Source organism: Euprymna scolopes, chromosome 8, assembly GCF_053919585.1.
Source record: "Euprymna scolopes isolate OS-2025 chromosome 8, ASM5391958v1, whole genome shotgun sequence".
Lineage (NCBI taxonomy): Eukaryota > Metazoa > Mollusca > Cephalopoda > Sepiida > Sepiolidae > Euprymna > Euprymna scolopes.
The window spans coordinates 22472846-22495937 of NC_136489.1; the positions used below are offsets into that span (position 1 = coordinate 22472846).

At 35.4% G+C, this 23092-nt stretch overlaps 1 protein-coding gene across 2 annotated transcripts in view; it reads left to right on the forward strand.

Annotated features, from left to right (window-relative positions):
* Positions 1-23092, forward strand: part of LOC145283508 (uncharacterized) — a 204787-nt gene that overhangs the window by 126367 nt on the left and 55328 nt on the right. For both annotated transcript variants that reach the window (XM_080132342.1, XM_080132343.1), the window contains exons 16-22: positions 5590-5662; positions 9384-9575; positions 10308-10417; positions 16607-16704; positions 18400-18492; positions 21729-21834; positions 22475-22603. In XM_080132342.1, coding sequence (XP_079988468.1) covers positions 5590-5662; positions 9384-9575; positions 10308-10417; positions 16607-16704; positions 18400-18492; positions 21729-21834; positions 22475-22603 — 801 coding nt within the window. The remainder of the gene's footprint in view (positions 1-5589; positions 5663-9383; positions 9576-10307; positions 10418-16606; positions 16705-18399; positions 18493-21728; positions 21835-22474; positions 22604-23092) is intronic.

The following is a 23092-nucleotide window of genomic DNA, read 5'->3' on the forward strand; positions in this document are numbered from 1 at the left end:
AAAATCCATCGCCTCCACTAACCCTACCTAACCATAACCCATGCCCTCGACTAACTCGATAAGCATCAAAATTCAACGCCTCCACTAACCCTAACCCTAACCCTTACCCTAACCCTAACCCTCGACTAACTCGATAAGCATCAAAGTCCACCGCCTCCACTAACCCTAATCCTAACCCTAACCCTAACCCTCGACTAACTCAATAAGCATCAAAATCCATTGCCTCCACTAACCCTAACCCTAACCCTAACCCTCGACTAACTCGATAAGCATAAATATTCAACGCCTCCACTAACCCTAACTCTAACCCTAACTCTAACCCTAACCCTCGACTAACTCGATAAGCATAAAACTCCACCGCCTCCTCTAACCCTAACCCTTACCCTAACCCTCGACTAACTCGATAAGCATCAAAATCCACCGCCCCACTAAACCTAACCCTAACACTAACCCTCGACTAACACGATAAGCATCAAAATCCACCGCCTCCACTAACCCTAACCCTTACCCTAACCCTCGACTTACTCGATAAGCATCAAAATCAATCGCCTCCACTAACCCTAACCCTAACACTAACCCTCGACTAACTCGATAAGCATCAAAATTCAACGCCTCCACTAACCCTAACCCTAACCCTTACCCTAACCCTACCCCTCGACTAACTCGATAAGCATCAAAGTCCACCGCCTCCACTAACCGTAATCCTAACCCTAACCCTAACCCTCGACTAACTCGATAAGCATAAATATTCAACGCCTCCACTAATCCTAACTCTAACCCTAACCCTCGACTAACTCGATAAGCATCAAAATCCACCGCCTCCACTAACCCTAACCCTTACCCTAACCCTCGACTAACTCGATAAGCATCAAAATCCATCGCCTCCACTAACCCTATCTAACCCTAACCCTAACCCTCGACTAACTCGATAAGCATCAAAATTCAACGCCTCCACTAACCCTAACGCTAACCCTTACCCTAACCCTCGACTAACTCGATAAGCATCAAAATCCATCGCCTCCACTAACCCTAACCCTAACCCTAGCCCTTACCCTAACCCTAAGCCTCGAATAACTTGATAAGCATCAAAAGCCACCGCCTCCACTAACCCTTACCCTAACCCTAACCCTAACCCTAACCCTAACCCTCGACTGACTCGATAAGCATCAAAATCCACCGCCTCCACCAACCCTAACCCTAACCCTAACCGTCGACTAACTCGATAAGCATCAAAATTCAACGCCTCCACTAACCCTAACCCTAACTCTAGCCCTAACCCTCGACTAACTCGATAAGCATCAAAATCCACCGCCTCCACTAACCCTAACCCTTACCCTAACCCTCGACTAACTCGATACGCATCAAAATCCATCGCCTCCACTAACCCTAACCCTAACCCTAACCCTCGACTAACTCGATAAGCATCAAAATTCACCGCCTCCACTAACCCTAACCCTAGCCCTAACCCTCGACTAACTCGATAAGCATCAAAATCCACCGCCTCCACTAACACTAACCCTAACCCTTACACCAACCCTCGACTAACTCGATAAGCATCAAAACTCAACGCCTCCGCTAATCCTAACCCTAACCCTAACCCTCGACTAACTCGATAAGCATCAAAATCCATCGCCTCCACTAACCCTAACCCTAACCCTCGACTAACTCGATAAGCATCAAAATCCACCGCCTCCACTAATCCTAACCCTTTCCAAAAAAATAACCTCAACCCTAACCCTCGACTAAATCGATAAGCATCAAAATTCAACGCCTCCCCTAACCCTAATCCTAACCCTAACCCTAATCCTCGACTAACTCGATAAGCATCAAAATCCACCGCCTCCACTAACCCTAACTCTAACCCTAACCCTAACCCTAACCCTCGACTAACTCGATAAGTATCAAAATCCACCGCCTCCACTAACCGTAACCCTAACCGTAACCTTAAACTTTACCATAACCCTAACCCTAAGCCCAACCCTAACCCTAAACCTAACCCTTACTATAACCCCAACCCTAAACCTAACCCTAACCCTAAACCTCCACTGTAGAGGTTCGTAGGTGCCGGATAGCTTTCTACTATATTAATTTCTTCTCCCGAACTAATAGACTTAGAAATTCCCTTTCCTGCTTCTCATACTGTACTAATGTACATTGACCAACTTTATATATAGTGTCTCTGTATGAATGACCCTACATAGTAGCCCCTTACTCCCAAGGCAAAATATGCAATGCTTGGGGTGAATAGGAGTTAGGAAAAAATTCGAACTCAGTATTAGTTAATATCCTTTATTCGCCCCATTCTAAGGCACCCTCAACATACATACTCATGTAAAAATATTAATTAATTATTATGACTTTAAAGCTCTTGTTGGGTACAAGCAAGATAATAATGATTATTTTCCCTCATGCAAGCGGTTGATTAACAGAAGACAGTTAAATTCCGAGTTTTGCAGTGATTTGAAGTTGATTTAATCCAATTTCAGGTTAACTTTAAAAACGGTTCATCTGAAACTCTGAAAATTCTAAAGGCGGTTGTTCAAATGCAAGACTCTTTACTTTCTGGAAAATGTGTGTCTCTTTAGTGATGTTAAGTATGGTTTTCGTGATTTTCGTTTAACTGCTAATATTTGACCCTTTGTAATTGTACAAATCCCTAGGTTTATGGATAATTCAATAGATGGTAGGGCTATTGTGCTGACATTTTGAAGGCTTTCGACAAAATGTGACATTCTGATCTTCTTTGATTGAGATTGTCGGACTGACTTCCGCATCATGGTTGTTATCGTCAAGATGAGTAAGTCAGTCCGACAATCTCAATCAATGAAAACACCTCATCTAAAAAATACAGACAATTACTATTCTGATCTTCTACATAAACTTCAGAGTTCATGACATGAAAAGATAATGAAATACCAAGGTCTACTTCATGACATGACAATATAATCAAATACCTAGGTCTAATTCATGACATAAAAAGATAATGAAATACCAAGGTCTTATTAATGACATGAAAAGATAATGAAATACCAAGGTATTATTCATGACATGAAAAGATAATGAAATACCAAGGTCTTATGATTGACATAAAAAGATAATGAAATACCAAGGTCTTATTAATGACATGAAAAGATAATGAAATACCAAGGTCTTATGCATAAAATCAAAAGATAATTAAATACCAAGGTTTTATGCCAGACATGAAAAGATAATGAAGTACCAAGGTCTTATGCATGACATGAAAAGATAAAGAGATACCAAGGTCTTATTAATGACATGAAAAGATAATGAAATACCAAGGTCTTATGCATGACATGAAAAGATAATGAAATACCAAGGTCTTATACATGACATGAAAAGATAATGAAATACCAAGGTATTATTCATGACATGAAAAGATAATGAAATACCAAGGTCTTATGATTGACATGAAAAGATAATGAAATACAAAAGTCTTATTCCTGACATAAAAAGATAATGAAATACCAAGGTCTTATTCCTGACATAAAAAGATAATGAAATACCAAGGTCTTATTCCTGACATAAAAAGATAATGAAATACCAAGGTCTTATTCCTGACATAAAAAAATAATGAAATACCAAGGTCTTATTCCTGACTTAAAAAGATAATGAAATACTAAGGTCTAATTCATGACATGAAAAGATAATGAAATAACAAGGTCTTATTCATGGCATGAAAACATAATGCATGACATGAAAAGATAATGAAATACCAAGGTCTTATGCATGACATGAAAAGATAATGAAATGCCAAGGTCTTATACATGATATGAAAACATAATGAAATAGCAAGGTCTTATTCATTACGTGAAAAGATAATGAAATAACAAGGTCTTATTCATGGCATGAAATGATAATGAAATAACAAGGTCTTATTCATGGCATGAAATGATAATGAAATAACAAGGTCTTATGGATGACTGGAAAAGATAATGCATGACATGAAAAGATAATGAAATACCAAGATCTTATGCATGGCATAAAAAGATAATGAAATACCAAGGTCTTATTAATGACATGGAAAAATAATGAAATACCACCGTCTTATGCATGACATGAAAAGATAATGAAATACCGAGGTCTTATGCATGACATGAAAAGATAATTAAATACCAAGGTATTATTCATGACATGAAAAGATAATGAAATACCAAGGTCTTATGATTGACATGAAAAGATAATGAAATACCAAGGTCTTATTCCTGACATAAAAAGATAATGAAATACTAAGGTCTAATTCATGACATGAAAAGATAATGAAATACTAAGGTCTAATTCATGACATGAAAAGATAATGAAATACGAATGTTTTATTCATGACAGGAACAGATAATCAAATAGAAGGTCTTATGCCAGACATGAAAAGATAATGAAATACCAAGGTCTTATGCATGACATGAAAAGATAATGATATAATAAGGTCTTATGCATGGGAGGAAAAGATATTTAAATAACAAGGTCTTATTCATGACATGAAAGGTTTGATGCCAGACATGAAAAGATAATGAAATACTAGCACTTATGCATGACATGAAAAGATAATGAAATACCAAGGTCTTATTCCTGACATAAAAAAAATAATGAAATACCAAGGTCTTATTCCTGACTTAAAAAGATAATGAAATACTAAGGTCTAATTCATGACATGAAAAGATAATGAAATAACAAGGTCTTATTCATGGCATGAAAACATAATGCATGACATGAAAAGATAATGAAATACCAAGGTCTTATGCATGACATGAAAAGATAATGAAATACCAAGGTCTTATGGATGACATGAAAAGATAATAAAATACCAAGGTCTTATTCATGAAATGAAAATATAATGAAATACCGAGGTCTAATTCATTACATCAAAAGGTATAAAATACCAATGTCTAAGTCATGACATAAAAAGATAATGAAATATCAAGGTTTAAGTCATGACATGAAGATAATGAAATACCAAGGTCTTATTCATGACATGACAAGGAACTGGAATCTTACGAAGGTCTCTACAATTTCGGTAATTATAGGAGCAACTGGACACATGAATAAGAACTTTACAAACTATCTTGCATATATACTCGATAAACATTGTGCAAAAGTTCAAACAATTGCACTTAAGTAACAGTTAAATTCGCAAAAATGATCAAAATACCGCCACCGTCCATTAGTTTGGCCTCCTTTATGCTCAGTAACTCTTGCAACAAATAACGTGGCTTATCTCGTCCACTATAAAACACGCCACATCTTTCACGTCTTCGTCTGGTTTCCTCGTGCAGGTAGCAGAGAGAACACACCTTTTCTTTCTTTGAGGTGAGGTGGTTTCTAGCATTATTACTATCCATTCATTAAAACTTATTGCATACAAATAAGTGCTTAATTAGTATCGTTTTAATTATATTTTACAAATCACCCGAAACGATTCATATTGTTATTGAATATTTGTGAACGAATAAATGTGTTTCATTTCTATGAGTTAAATGATATTTTCCAAACCATTCTATAACTATCGAAATCGTATTTGAATATTTTATTTGTAAAGTCCTGAGAAATCTTTCTTTTATTTAATGTTTAATTTAGAGAGCCAAACACAAAATTGAGTTAGAAGAGCTCGAGAAGCGTTACAAGAAAGATCTTCAAGAAGGAAAAGCAGGTGAGATGTCCATTTCAGTTTTCTGTAATACAAGTTTACGCATTAATTAGCAGGAATATTCCTTCTTTAATTGAAGTGTGATTTGCAAAATGCGCAAAGGCGAAATTAACGTGATGACGTAATTAAAAAGGATCGATAAGAGAAGTAGGAGTAAGGAGAGAGAGACACACACAAAGAGGGAGAGAGGGAGAGAGAGGGCGTAAAAGGGAGAGAAAAGACTAGAAAAGAAAGGAAAGAATGGAAGAAAGAAAGAAAGGAAAGGGCGCATTAAACTAAATGATTATTGTAAAGCAATATATATGTGTCTGTGTGTGGGGGGTGTATTTAGGCAACATTTTTTCGTTTAGTCATGCTTCATCAAATAACACAAACAATTTCTGTGAGTATATTTTTGGTATGAATTTTTGCTAAGTCAACCGTGCATATTTCTGAAAACTGCGCCATTTCTAAACAACTTACCAACTAAAATTCGTGTCCTGCCTCTAATTTCCAAATCTTTCAGTTAGATAACACAAATTTTCCATAAAGTAGAAGCAAATAAAACAAAATAATTTTAATAAAAGCGATGACAAGCTTAAATTTCGGTAAAAGTAGCATGAATAATTAATAATTAATGTATTTAATATCAAGAGATTTATTGACGAAAAGCAATATATATATATATATACATTATGTTACAGTATTATATATATATATATATATATATATATATATATATATATATATATATAATACTGTAACAGAAAAAATGACTTGGATGGCATCAGCTGGAATCGAACCCAAAACATTCAGTGCCCCAGCCACGTTCCCTACCGTTTGTAGATATCGGCAGATAGATAAGAAAGATTTAAAATTAAACCCGTTAAAACCATGAATAAATTTGAGTATGTGCAAAAGTAATAGAAATATTTCGGTAAGTTAAAATAGACAATTCAAATTTCAACTTGTCATATTTCTGAACGCGTTTATCAGCCATCCAAACGAAGATTGTAATCGTTATAAACCATCATGGGTTAATCATAGGATTTCTTACTAATTTCAGCTTTATATGACCGGTAGTTTAAGAGTATATCAGTTAAATACTTTCACACAGGCACACACACATCAATACATCTACTTTATCTTTTATTTATATGAGGCATTCAGACGGATCTGAAAGTACTCGAGTCAACATGACTATGGCAGCAACATCAGGCAGTTCTTGCACGAAAAAAGAAAATTAACAAAAAATATAATGATCCAAACCAATTATATACTCTATATTTATATGCACCTATTTCTTTCTTTCTTTCTCTCTCTCTCTTTCTCATATATATATATATATATATATATATATAGAGAGAGAGAGAGAGAGAGAGAGAGAGAGAGAGACTCGTGCGCCGCCACCGAGAATCGAAACTAAAACGGTTAGCTTACGATTTACTTTTTCTTTTGCTATGAAGACATGTTTGCTGCAAAGCTAAACATTAAAACATAAACCAATAACTATTACGTTACGTATGCATATTCGTAATACCGTCGTTCGACCTTCAACTGGCAAATTCCAATTTTTTTAATTTTCACACTTTTGCACTGATTTTCCCCGGCTGAAACCTGAATATAAAGTTTAGCAAGAGTTCAAATACTCTATATATTAAGTTTCATCTATGTAAACTAAAAATCGACAGAGGAGATTGATAAGTAAAGGTTTTTAAGCGAATATACATACGCATACATAATATATATAGAAAGATGTTTGCATTTACTATTACATTTTAAGTAAATATTAAGCAAGTATAAATCATGTAGAATATCTGCATGAATATAATTACACGTAATAGTTAACTAAAGATGATCATCCCATAAGAAAACCGAAAAAACTAATAAGGAATTAATGAAAATGAATTTTTAAAAGAATATGCAAATTAGCTAGAGCTTTTGCTAATGAATGCAATTTCCTCTTATCCTTTACCGACTGACCGTACTTCCCCTGCCTGCAGAACACCTTTGGGCCCACCCACCGGGCGACAGAAACTGCAAGCAAAGACCATATGTGGGGGTAACCCCACATATCAGACCTTGGTACATGTAGGGATCACCCTACAGACCAACAGTTACTATCCACCTCCCATTTCCCACCTCTCGGGAGCAGGATCCCCCTTTCCCTCCCCCTTCCTTCTCTCCACATTAAAAAACGGCCTTGTGCCTAATTTGCTCAGTGGGGAAGCAAATAAATACACTGCCTGCACAACACCTAAAAGCTCCGGTCGAACTCTTGTGTCGCTCCTTTGGGACAGAGGAAGACACTGGGTTAGCTGACAGGTCTGTATTTAACGTCCGTGTGGGGGAGGCTTGCTTGTGTCACCGATACGTTGAGAGGCTGGCTTTCCTGAGTCACCGTATGCAAGATGATCAACCGTGCGGTTACTGCCGCCTTTCCAGACCTCGTTTTGGCCCCTCTATCGAGAGCCGTCGCAGGCCGTGGGGAGAATCTGCCTTCCTAAAAGAGTACCGAGCCGCGCTAAAACGACTCCGACGAACTTGTGACTGATACCCCTCCCTCTAAATTTCACCCATCTTGGAGAAAAAGAAATCAATCACTAACATCCCTCACCCACAAAATTTTCTTTTCTCGATTTCACATAACTCATCTTATTTAATACATATTCGATAATTAATAATAATGGCAAATTCAATAGTTTTGTGTTATAACCTGTACATATATGTAGGGACACTTATGAACGCTGATCCTTTTTAAAAATGTGTTACTGAATATAATTCAACATTTTATGTAAATAATTTTTTATATTATTATATATCGTAGGAGGAGCACATTGAAATCGGCTATGAACACATATCTAAAGAAATGGCAAAAACGCTAGAGGATGACCTCCAATCTGTAGTGAAATGGGGCCAAAAATGGATGGTCACATTCAATGCTGCCAAGACTAAACTAGTTTCCTTCAATAAGTACAAGAAACCTTCTCTGCCACCAATAGCAATGGCCAGTGACTCTTTATCTGAGAGTACATCTTTATAACTCCTTGGCCTAACGTTCACAGGAAACATGAGATGGAACAATTACATTGAAAGCGTTGCCAGAGCCGCTGCGAAGAAGGTAGGCTCTCTCTACCGTGATAGAAAACTACTAACACCCGAAAGTATCCTGTACCTCTATAAGCCACCATTCGCCCATGTATGGAGTATTGCTGTCACATTTGGGCTGGTGCATCTGCTACTAGTCTCTCGCTCCTAGACAAGGTTCAAAAGAGAATCGCCAATCTGATAGGCCCCGAACTGGCATCTAAGTTTCAGCTCTGTCCTATCGACGAAATGTTGCATCCCTCTGCCTGTTCTACAAGTATTTTAATGGTGAATACTCTGGCGAACTGCAAACACTTGTGCCCCCCACGACGTAGACACCCTCGACAAACCCGACAGGCAGCTAAATCCCACCCCCACACAGATGTAAAAGATCTTTCTACTCCAGTAGTTTCTTCCCCAGAACCACTAGACTCTGGAATTCCATTCCAGGTCCCTGGTTCCCCAACTGTACTGATATGCAGAAGTTCAAGTGTAACGTGAACCGACATCTTGCTGTCCTAATCCCTACATAGTGCCTCAGTAATTGTTGCCCCTGATAGTAGCCCCCTACACCAAAGTGGCAATTTGCCTTGTTTGGGGTGAAAATGTAATAAAAGAATATTAATAAAATAAAGTAAATTTGTTTTGGTTATTTCAGACGCGTTTGAACACATGAAAGAAAAACAGAAATTAGAATCCCATCATGACCTCGTGTTGGTGGAGGCCGAGAGTGAGATGGACGTGAAACACGCCCACCTGTTACAGGACATGAGGGAGAAACTGCTGAAGGAGACGAAGATTCAGTTGGAAATGAAACAGGCAGAAATGATCGACAAGCTGAAGGAGAAAGGTACGTAAATAAACCAACTCTGTGTGCGTATTTACTTAGCTTCCCACGGGGGGGGGCAAAGTTAGACGCGATATATGTTTTTAATGTGGATAACATTCAATTTTCCCTAGAAGAATTCGGACAAAATTAAGAAAACCGAGGTCAGAACTGATACTACATTTTGTTCCATTAAATACTCGAGTTTCTTTTGGCTTTGATAAGTGCTGGCTTAGTAATAACAGAGATTTACTAGGGGACCGCTTACATTTCAGCCTATAATGATCGTTTCAAAATTCAATCTCAATAAGTACTTGTAAAATGTCCTAAAAAAAGTAATCAAACTTTGTTCATTCCTCTCATTATTTTCAATCGTCTCATAATATTCTTCATCGTAAACCCTTATTCTTGAGTGGTATTTGATCTAGATCAGTAGCGATTCATTAATATAAGAACGTTTTGGTTTTAACTAGTATTTTATATGCGCCTACGAATCTAGAAACAAGGCTTTGTCTATCGGCCGGCTCGTTGGTCCGTCATATTCTTACGTGCCCATTTCTTTCCAAAATACTTCTCTGTTATTTTTTTATCATTATTCCATTTACATAGTCCTCTAATCGATCTACAGACGATCGGAGTATAAAACCCCTATCCTTCTTCGCAATGTTACAGTGGTAACAATACGAATTTTTACTGTGAATGTTTTACTTTAACTCAGGTATATTAATAACCGCTTTTTCGTTTTTATTAATCTAGGTTTTAATAAAGAATCAGTTGAGAATATGCTGCAGATTCACAGACAGACAATAGCAACATTGGAACAAGAACAACTACAGAACCAGAATAAACAAAACAACGCCATGATGGTAAGTGCTTTGATAATTTTCTTGGGAGACGATTGCTTTTATCATAAAACCATTCGTTTTTATAATAAATATTGAACGAAAGAATTACGATATGTTTACACTGTATATGAACGAGCAAATTAAACTAAATGTTGTATAAGACTGTCACTATTAAAGTATGTATTTTTACTGCTGAGTTTGCTTTAGCATTCGAGATAACTGCTTTTATGATTGTTGTTACTGTTTGTTTGTTGAGGATTCATTCATTTCATTTATTTTTCTAGAACAATAGCGGGTACTTTTGAGAAGGACCACGTGACAGTTGACAATATTTATAAGTGAAAATGTTTCTGTGAAACGAAATGGGTTCGAACTTGCCACACCAAGGTTGTCAGCATGCATCGTTAACCACTGAGCCACTATCACCTCCCTACTGCTGCTGTTGCTGTTGAGCATCATTTGTACATTTTGCATAACTCAAATGATTATTGATGGTAGTCATTTCCCTGGTGTCTTCCTAATTAGATTCTATTCTAGAAAGACACCTAGTACTTACGAAAGTGACTACTTAGAAGGTGCCAACACCCTTCAGTGTTTCTGTGTAAGAAATATGTTCGAACTTGTCAATCCGTGTCGTTAAGGTGGCACACCTAGGTTTTCAGTCAATATCGTTAACCACTTAGCAACCATCATCTTCCTGCTGCTGCAGCTTTTGCTGTTGTTATTAAGCGAGTTGTGAAATGTCGAACATATTGATGTCGATATGGTCGATCTATCAATATGCCGATATGTCCGTTTTCAGTAGAAGTTAGGCATCAGGATCCCGTTTTCTTTTGTCGTTTTTACCTTTGCATGTGACGAGCAAAGCATTTTGAGTGGAGATTAATTGTTGTAATAGAAATATAATACAAAACGGAAACGTAAAAGAAATCATCGTAGAAAATGATCTAATTGCAAATATTAAAGTAGCAAAATTAGCAGTGTAAATTCAGTTAGAGACGCTTTAAATTGTAAAGAAATACATTGGTAGTATTAATCCATATAAGGTCAACAGTGGCCCTCCTCTTGAATCAAGACAAAAAACTATCAAAGCGATTCAATATATTTTATCCAGCGATTCTAGTACCGGTTTGGCTTGTTCTTATCACCTCCTGCTAATAATATATTCGTCAAAATCTTTGTGATCATACCCAACACAACTGACATTTTTTAAAAATCTTTGTGATCATACCCAACACAACTAACATTTAAGAAATTCTTTGTGATCATACCCAAGCCAACTAACATTTTTTAAATTCTTTGCGATCATACTCAACACACCTAACATTTTTAAAATCTTTGTGATCATACCCAACACAACTAACATTAAAAAAATACTTGTGATCATACCCATAACAATTAATATTTTTAATTCTTTGTGATCATACCCAACACAACTTACATTTTAAAAAAATCTTTGTGATAATACCCAACACAACTAACATTAAAAAAATATTTGTGATCATACCCATAACAACTAATATTTTTAAATTCTTTTGGGATCATACTACACACAACTGGCATTTAAAAAAATCTTTGTGATCATACCCAACACAACTAACATTTTTTAAAATCTTTGTGATCATATCCAACACAACTAACCTGACCTCTGTAGTATTTTAACTGAGTAAAGATGGTCTTCTCGCTGCTTCGCTTACTTGACCGCTTGCGTAGAAATAGTAGTCGAGGATCCATTCTTGAGAATTAGCTACGAGATTCGTAGCCATTTATTTACCCTTTTACCTGTCGGGCTGAGGTATTTTATCAAGGTAGTGCCTAGGCTATCCACCCTTCCAGGTTCTGCCATCTGGTTTTCGTGTGATATAATTTGCTTTCTTACTGCCTACGGCACCCTGACCGGGGAATACCGTTGGGGCTGCCCAGAAAACTTTTGCTAGGTTAAAGTGCTCCTTTTTTACGGGTGCTGATTTTACTTTCCTCGTCTTCCGACCTTGTGTCACATCTTCCTGCGGTGGAAAGGAAATATAAAAACGATCCAACACAATCATATCAAAAATATTGCAACAAAGGACATGTCACTGGAACAGAAAATCCGCTGAGTTAGGATCGTAGCTCTGAAGCAGTTTATGTTCCTATAAGATTTTAGTTTACGCCCGACACCGAAGTCAACAGGGAAAAGCAGTTGTCTAATGTCGGCGAGAAAAGTTGTCATCTGTTGGCATTGAGTATCTGTTCCACATGCACAAACGCAACGTTTTTATATGAAATCTGCATTGCAACTGATGATTGGAATCCTTGCTTTCTGTAAATTATCCACAGATTCATGTGCAAAAACGACCAGAAGCCACCGGATACTGATGCAGACTCGTTTGGATTTCTCTACTGCCATATTACTAGGGTTATAATCGTAATACTCTCTGGTCCTGGATATGACCTTAAACTATATCCAGTGGTGAGGCCCCAGCTTTCGCGCTTTGGGAGTGTGGAGCCACCCTTTAATTGCCATTGCTCCTAGGTCCACTCTGACCCGGAGAGGTTGTACCTGTTAGGGTCCCGACTATGGGTTAAATAGAAACCGACTTGAAAACAACAAATATATTCTATTAAAAAAATTGCCTTCAAAATCTTTGGATTCGGCATTAAATAACCTGAAAAGGGTTGATATGCCGTAAAAACAAAAACAACCAACCAACCGTAATACTCTTCAAAACCGAAGTTCCTTATTTATTCAGTCAACAGATGACTTTGGTGTTGATTAGAATTCATTCTAGAATTACAGTGGGCACTTATAAGGAGATCACGTGGTAGTTACCAACATTCTAAATAAAAGCGCTCCTTTGGAACGAACTAGATTCTAACTTTGCACATCCAGGTTGTCAGTTCGTGTTGTCACCACTTAGATACTGGCATCTTCCACAGAAATTCTTGTCAGCAAAGTTCTGACACTCTCCGTTGACACAGCTCTGCTGCTTTAGATAAGAGTTAATCTTTAGAGTTATACTTCTGCTTTTATTGCTGTTGACTTTTGTCCATTAAGATCCTGTCTCGTGCTCTTTGATCTGCATGAAATGCTTGCCTTTGATTAATCGCATTCATTGCTGAGAACAATATATATAGAACACAAGAAAGAAAACACCCATCTTTTTTGTAGCAACTTTCCCTGATAAGTTGGTTTATTATTGAAAACTCGAAAACACAGAAAGCTGTTTTATCGCTCTCCGTCCCATAATCATTAATCTCAATTGTTAACAATCTCATAGATATTAATTTCAATGGTTTACCCCCCACAAAAAAAAAATCGGATTAACCATGTTGTGTCTATGCCACTTTTCTGATTGGTCAATATCAAAGTAGTTTTATTATAGCTTACAAATGAATGCACCAGATGACCTATATACGTCTTTTATTCCTTATAAATTTGAAAGACATTTCACATCTATATAACAGATGTATGTTGCGTGTTGATCATGTCCATTTAATCAATATTTATCACACGTTTATTCGACTGTATTGTTATATTATTGACTTATTTTACTTCTTCTGTGCCTAAATCCAAACGTAGATTCCATGAGCAAAGCTTCTTTCTTAGAACTGCACGCCAGTGGAACTCTCTGCCGCTTGCCTGTTTCCCACCTGATTACAACTTGGACGTCTTCAAGTGCAACATAAACAAACTCCTGACAAACCGCCCCCTTAAGTAAGACACTCTATCAAAACCCCCAATACTAATGATTACTACAATACTATCTCATTGATTACTGTACACGCCATAACCCTTATCCCTGAGTGGCTTTCGGGCCTTGATTAGTTGTTACCCCCATGAAAAAAAAGTACAAAACGTTACATTCCGAAACGTACTAAAAAGTTGAGTTTAATATTCTAAGTTCCCTGATATTCACAGGGGCATCATTTTTTAAAAAACACATATATGCTTAAAAGGGCATTCTTGAATTAAAATATATTAACAACCATAGAAAATGTAAATGAACAATCACATATATATATATATATTTAAACAAAAGTCCTAATCAAAAGCATATGAGAAAATAAGTCAATAATATAACAGCATACGTTATCTTTTCGATCGATTTTATTTGTTTATTTACAACCTAGCATTCACATCGCTTGACCAATAATCACCAAACCTGGGCAAAATATTGGCCATAGTTTAACTTAGAACTGATTTAATTTTTGGTGTTCCTAGATAAAAGGTCCGGTCAAGGTAACTGAAAATAGCGAAAATCACACATTTGGCCATAATTCAGTTCTGTGCATCAGAGAGACTCGCTTCTTGGTCTATACTGTAAACAATGAAGTCACACATTATAGATAACGCTTTTTACCTTGAAAATTAAGTCAGGAATAAGTTTTGATTTTTTTCAAATTTCAACTTTTGATTCCCCAAATCAGATCGATTAAACTGATGCTTTTTGAAAACAGAAACCAACATGCAAAATTACAAGCTATTCCGATAAATAATTCTAGAGTAATGAATGTTTCCCTGACATAAATTTTGGAATACTTCGTACAATATGAAAAAGTTAAATCCAGATAACATGTTTTTATTTAGTTTGACTATTATTGTTTATAAACAGACATTTTTTTAAGTGATTAATATTAACATTTTAATCATTTTTGTGCACGAAATAGTATTTCATTTTTATGGAAAACGTTTCTATACAAGACATGCAGCCGCTTTCTGTAAGTAGCTAAAACACCACTCCAGGGTTAAAAACCACCCAAGGACGAATTAACAGATTCCGACTCAGGAGACAGCATTTGTTCCCCCTTTATCAGAAATATTGAATGTGGGGTCTAAAGAACAAAATAAGGGACGCAAGAGGTATGAGGCTGCCGAAAGTAAACTCAAGGTCCACTTTCTTCTATCCTGAAAAATACTTATGAATCACTATTTATCCAGACCAAAAGTATTCGAGGATAAGAAATGAATATATTGTCGGTGTAATAATGAAAAATATTACCAGAAGATTAATGAATGAAATAAATAAAAATTGGATTATCCATGAAGACAATTTATAACAAACTGTTGGTATTGGATTTGAAAACGGCCATGTTGAAGCTGCAATTACTCTTTTTTTGTGTATTCATATTTTTTTGCGGACTGTTATCTTCATCTTCATAGTTGTTGTTGTTTCATCACGTTTCGGCAAACTCCTCCTTTGGCCTTCTTCAGATGGTTAACCGCGATGGAATAGGAATGCTGAGTCTTGTAATAGTATCCCCAGTAATTAATGCCTTCCGTAGTTGTGGTCTCACCACATTTTGACCAACTAATCCTCTGGCCAGATTTGGATGAGATTGAAACCGCTACCTTAAGACAATACTCACCTTCAACGGTAGCGATTTAACGCCTCTATCCACTGCGCCAAGTACACCGAAGAAGGCCAGATTCGTGGATAATTCACGGCCCCAACTCATGTTTTTTGATATCTCAGGTGTTCACCAAGGAATTTCAGAATATGAACAAACATTTTGTTTTTATATCCATGTAAACTTGCATATTTAAACATGCAAAACATATCTCTTTTGTAAACTTGTGTTTTTGAATTTTTTTGTAGTTTTTCATGTGAATTTTCTTCTCACATTTGAGTATGGTCTAAAAACTGTTTTTCTTAAAAATGTTTCTCTAAATCTGGATATTCCATAAATGAGTTCTCTCTATCTAGAACCCTAAAAAGGATCCTCCCAAAACAGCTAATCTTCAATTAATTGAAAACGGCGATCTGTAAGCGAAACCCTCTATTATTTATATCTCTTTCCTCCTTTTGGAGAGGAAATTATAAAATGGCGACGCGCAGCTGGTTTTATGCTCAATTGTCACACAAAATTAGCGCCAATTCTCGCCGTTCGTATGCAAATTAGATGATCATGCGTTACATAAAGACAAGCCGTATAGGCGTGACGGATTACTTACTTGATTATTTATACAGTATACCAAAGGAGACAACGATGAGTTGTTGATGGATGAAAGAAAATTACATTAATATTTACTACCTTTTCTAGGACATACTAACACGGACACAATGTAAAAAACAAACAAAAAAAAACAAAAGTAAAAATAACAATTTTCCACTTCAAGGAATTCATAAACTAAAAATATAAAAGTTTCATATTTTTTTGGAATGTTTTTTTTTTTTTAATTTGCCATAAAGTTATACCATTTTAGTGTTGATTGTTGTTCGTTTATAGGAGAGATTAGCCCGTTTAAAAGAAGAGAGAAAGAAGAAAGCAGAACTGGAGAAAGAAAGCCAAAAGCAGGTCCAAGAATTCGAGGGTAATTTAGTCAAGTAAGTAATTAACTTTTAAGATGATGGAATTTTAATTTAAATCATTGGTCTTCCGAGCCACATTCTTATATATTTAAATAAATGTTTGGAGGTACAGAATTTATATACAGTTTTAAATAAAATAGACAGAAGTTTCTCAAGAGCTCTTTCGGCTATCATCTCATCAGGAGAAAATCGATAGCGTACAAAATAATATTATGTCGAAACTTTAAAGAGTTCTAATGGGGAACTATTGAATGTGCCAAGCGTACGGGTTCAACTAAAATTATGTTTATTAAAACGTTATTTAAACGTTAATAAACTTAATTTTAGTTGCCCCCGTACTTTTTCTATATAAGACGTGGGGGCTTATATTAATACCATAACTACAGCGTTTCCACAAAAGATCAATTTTGATTTTCAGGTAAACTAAGGGCAGAGATTATCTTTTTGATCAAGTTTGTTTGTATTTAGCCGAGAGTTTACATCTCTTGATTAATCTTCACCAAAATTGGACAAAATTATTAAGTTAAAATTCATTTAATTTGGAAATATTTTGATGCACTGAGCTAAAATATACAACTTCAAGGTAAAAAAATGAGTAAACAATAAGTGCTACTCTCCTTAATTTGGGTTCTCGCTTTTTTTGGACAAGGTGCAAAAATAGTCTATAATCTAATAGGTTCTGTGTTGCCTACTAAGCTCTAATTTTGCGTCCATGTTCTTGTTTTACAAGTACTTCCGCGGAATATGCACTGATAGACTTACTACACTAGTTCCACATTTAATAATTTTCATTTTCCAATAATTTTCAAGGTTTGTGTGTTTGTGTCATTTGCTTAAATTGTAGTCTTTTGCATAATTTGCAGTGGATTGTTATTCTTACGCACTGATGTCTGTTTTAGTATCCTTTTTTGCTTAGTTTATGCCATTCAATTATTGTGTGATTCACCATTTCGTCTCTTTGTAAACACAGTGCACATTATTATTATTATTATTATTATTATTATTATTATTATTATTATTATTATTATTATTATTATTATTATTATTATTTATTGAGAGTTCTTACGCAGGTCATCATCTGATATTACTTGCTGATAATAACCAGTGGTGTTCTCTGGAGTAATTGAGTTGATTATTATTATTATTATTATTATTATTATTATTATTATTATTATTATTATTACTCATACTCACCAAAGGTCTTCACACAGGTCATCAGCAGAGATTGCTAACGATCAACAACATGTATTCTGGGTTGCAACAAGTCTCCCCGGATTTCCAATACTTTCCAACTCTTTTTATAAGCTATGCAAATCAACTATTGTAATATCCGCTTGCCATTAACTTCTCGCTTGCAATAAGCATTGAGATTTGGGATAATAATAAGCCTCTCCAAGGTCCACGTACCTTTCACACTCTTTCATTTGAGGTCTGATTAGTGCTATTCTTCCTTGGTCTTTCCATCCTCTTTGACCGTTCATAATTAATTTTATTTGATACAAGCATTATTATTATTATTATTATTATTATTATTATTATTATTATTATTATTATTATTATTATTATTATTATTATTATTATTATTATTATTATCTTTGTTTATACTGTTAAAAGAGTTTTATCATTAATTAGACAAATGTATGTTTTTTATATAGAATATGGTCTCTTCAATTGCACGCACATCTAAATAAAACATTTTTCTCATTTCAGAGAATTGATCGACAATCAGCTGACCATGTCTGAAAATAATCGAGACAAGATTTTGGAAGAACATGAAAAACAAATGACAAAACTGGATAATAGGTAAGCTGTTACGTTTATGATATACTAACTGTCCCAACCTGGCTTTTCCCGGAAATTTGAGGAAACAACTATCTCAAACCCTTATATATGATCAATATAGTAGAAAGCTGATTGTTGCACCCTTCAGGATTTAAAAAAATCCAAATATAATATGTGTCCGTCTTTTCCATTTCGGTAACTTTTTGTCCCACAGAAAATAATAGACGATTATTTATGGAGTGGTAGACCTGTTTGTCTCAGTATATTATTAGAATTTTCCACATGCTTGGTATACAGGTTATTGGTTTATAGTTGCTTAGGACCGTACCCTGTATGTATTTATGTAATTGATCCTTTATTCATCTATTCTAGTGTGTCTCTTTGCTGGATACTTACTTTAGTCAAGTGTTGTTAAAATGCCTGAGCATCTCTTCGATATTCACCGGTAGTGGTACGTCAGCCTATTGCGTTTTTTAGTGAAAACTATGCACTACTGTATTCAAATACAATCTAAGCATTGCAACATTTATGTTATAAAATATAAACATAAATCGTCGCTTTGGACTATATGGTGTGCATTAAAAGAATTCCTGGTTGCTTAACCACGTAAATTGCGATTATGAGCGGCCGATAGAAGACTTGTGACGTCAGCTTATGTAACAGCATGATTTCAAATCTCCCAAAGATTTTCTGACGCTTTTTCAACTATATATATATATATATATATATATATATATATATATATATATATATATATATATATATAAATAGAGGGATGTATTATTATTATTATTATTATTATTATTATTATTTACTATTGCTACTTCCATTTGATGGCGATGACAAAGATGATCCCCCCTTTAAAAATATTCCGGGCAGGATAAAGTATATTAGCAAAGACATCAAATCTAATTACGTATGCACGTTCTTAACCAACGCGAAAGAAAAGAAAATGGCTATTCAAAATCAAATATTGATATTGTAGGACGGAATATATTGCTAATGTATGTAAAATAATCTCATTGCAAAAATAATTGTCAGCAAAACATTTTTTTAAATAAATAAAACCAATATAAATTTTTCAAATGTATTTAAACATTTAGTCAACGGAAAAAAGATTCGAGTTTGGAACAATTCATTTTATAATAGCATACAATGTGCCTTTAATAAGTTTCCAGACTTTTTTGTATGGACACTTTTATTGATAGTACACACATGAAACTCTACTCTCCCTTCAAAGTAATCTTCCCCGGCTGCAATGCACTTGTTATACCTTTCCAACAAATTTTGAAAGGACCCATGTGTGTATGTATGTGTGTCTATGACCCTTGTCATCTCTTCAATTGTCTCATAACGACAGCCTCTTAGATTTTCCTTGAGCTTAGGGAATAACCAAATGTCATAGGGAGCAAGGTGTGGACTATAAGGAGGATGAGGAATTGTCTTGATGTCCATCTTGGTGAAATAGTCTGTGACAAGGAAGGTGTTTTGGACTGGTGCATCCGCGCAAATTTTCCGCATCTTCAGTTCCTCGTGATTAATTGTGTGTACAGTTCCCACACTGACATCAAACTGTGCATTTATTTTCTCTATAGACACACAACGGTCCTTATCCATGAAATTCTTTATTTGACCGATCAACTCTGGTATTTTGACTTTCTTACTCCTCCTAAACATAATTATTAATATTTATAATTATAATATATATTATAATTATAAATATTAACAATTATTGCACTACAAGCACTAGCGTTTCATGCTTTTGCAATCATCAGTGCAAGAAGTGATAATTACTGCTAGTCGAGAGATTCGAACACAGTTTCAAAGTCACTTTTAACTTCAGTGGCTAGGACATTATTTCTAGGCCAACATGATTTAACACAAGCATTAACGGAAATTAAACACTTACAAATGTCAAATGCGAGCATAACAGTAAAACAGACAGGGTGTATTCTACTAATCGCATTTCGTGCATGTTGCTCTTAGATGTACACAAACTTCCTGCATTCCCTCTAATGCTGTGGTTACATTACAAGAACCCGGAAAACCATCCGATCGTCTCAATTGTCGAAAAAAACAAAACAAAACAAAAAAAAACATCACAGCTAAATAAATCATAACGGCATATCTCTTTCTGAAGTCCTTGTAGAAACAACCTGGGTCCAGTGGAAGACAATCAACTGCTCGAAAACGAGAGATGGGCGATTAAAAACTACTATAACCATATGGGCCTACAAAACCGATCTTACGATCTGCAAATGAGAAGAGGAGGAACACACGATGTAGTATTGCTTCGTCTGCGAGCAATTAACTAAGCAATGCTGTTTAATAAATCTCGCAATATTGATTAATAAGCAAAAAATCAAAAAAACAAAAAAGCCAAATACACGTAATGAAATTGTTGACATAATCACGTTGACACTTGCTTTCTTTTGATCACTTAAATAAAACGACAATTAGTTTTGTTTGCAATAAAGGTGTGGCTATGTGAGACTACCATGTGCTGTGTGTACTCTCGACATTTCGGCATTGCTTCCAATCGTCGTGAACTCCTCTTCACCACTGGAATGATTAACTTATTAACAGTTTTTTTTTCTAGCTAGACAATTCTTTTATTGTGCATGCCTATTAAAACACAGACGAAGGCTCAATCGAGCACCAATCGTGAAAATTAAGGATATATTAGAGAAAGACTATCGACATCTTTTTTATGTAGGGAAAAGAAGACAATATTCCTACTATATACTAGATTTCGCAGTCGATGCTGTATTCTGTGAGGACAAAATAGAATGCTCTGGACGGCACTTCCACAGACGTGACAACAATATTACATCTTATGCACACGGCATAATCACGTTCAATCACTGTTCTTCGTAATAGCATCGAAGTTAGGCGACGTTGAGTCTGATCAGTATTAAATAAGTGACTATTTGTGAATACCAGGCGTTGTATGTGCTCTTCGCTTATCTTGGCATTGGTTTCAGTCGTTTTGGATTTCTTGTTGACACTACAATCAAGCATTATCAGTTTAGGGGAAGTGTGTTTAAGGATTGTGTAAACTTTCCACAGGATAACCATTGTCTCTTAAAACGGCTATCTTTACGCGGGAGATTCCTCGTTTCTCAAGATCGAACGGAGGCCATGACGTAGAAAAGTGGGAAACTCAAATATGGCAACATGTTTCAAATACACGCAAAAAAATGAGAATAGTTATGGTTACAATAGGCGTAATTCCGATTCTTGTCTTTTATTTTTAGTTTAACAGTGAATAAAATAAGACAGCAACAACTCCTCGAAGAAAAGCTGGCGAAAAAACGAGAAGAGAAAATGAACCGACTTCGAGAGAAGCAAGCATTCGAAAGAGTAAGTTAATATTGTTACATTTCCCCGTCTATCAATCACAATAATATAATTCACAAATCACAAAATACAAAGGTTGTTATCCATGAAATCACACATCATAACACAGAAAAGACGTTTCGATCCTATCGCTCTATCATTGATATCATGGTAAGTACTCATCGGAGCTTTAATCTATGGTCCTCTTGATCAAAATTTAATAAAGAGCACTTGTCTAGCTACAACCACTATCAACAATTTTTCATACTCTCTATCTGTGCCTAAATCTAAACGTTAGTTCCATGAACTAAGCTTCTTTTCTAAAATTGCTCGCATGTGGAACTCTCTTCCGCTACCTGTTTCCAGGTGACTAAAACATTATAGTCTTGAAGTCCAATGTAAACAAATTTTTGTTAAGCCGTACCCTTAAATATTTAAATTCTACCTAATTTCCATCATCGAACACTCATTAACCCTTATCCTCGAGTGACTCTCGAACCTTCATAAGTGGTGACCTCCTTGTAAAAAATAACAGCACAATTAAATCTTATCGCATGTGACAACCATAACTGAAAACCGGTAAAATAAACAAATTAAAATAAATTACTTTATTAAACATTAATCGACCAAAGAAAAATACATTGGTAATTTTCTACTTTCTTAGTTAGCGAAACGACCTACCTCTGAAGATGCTACTGAAGAAGCTGACGACTCTGCGCTTATTGAGAAGCACGCGAAGGAACGATTGGCCGTGTTGCAGGAATCAGAGAATCGATCCTCCGCATTAGAAGAGGTAAGCTTTCTACACATCACTTATTAAAAGGCCCAAAAAATTAATTGCGCCTAATTTTTACACACACAAGGAAAGCTCAGAAATAACAGAGACTGATTGATTGAACGAGATCACGTGCTAGGAGAGAAGGCGTGTCTGAAATACTGCGAGTTGAGTAGGACAGCTGATATCGGTCAATGGGTTTATTTGTTATGTTCCAATTTTCTGCCCCGGAAAACTTTAATTTACGTGATATTATTTTAATCGGTGTAAAACGAAAATATGAGCCCACCCCTCATATAAAATTCTTATGCATTGTTAGTTTCATGAATCTCTCTCTCTCTCTTTCTCTCTCTCTCTCTCTCTCATATATATATATATATATATATATATATATATATATATATATATATATATATATATATATATAAGTAGATTGTAGTTTGATGTATTGGGTATTTGGACCTGTAGCAAACTTTCGATTTAGATTTTCACCGGTATAAAATGCTT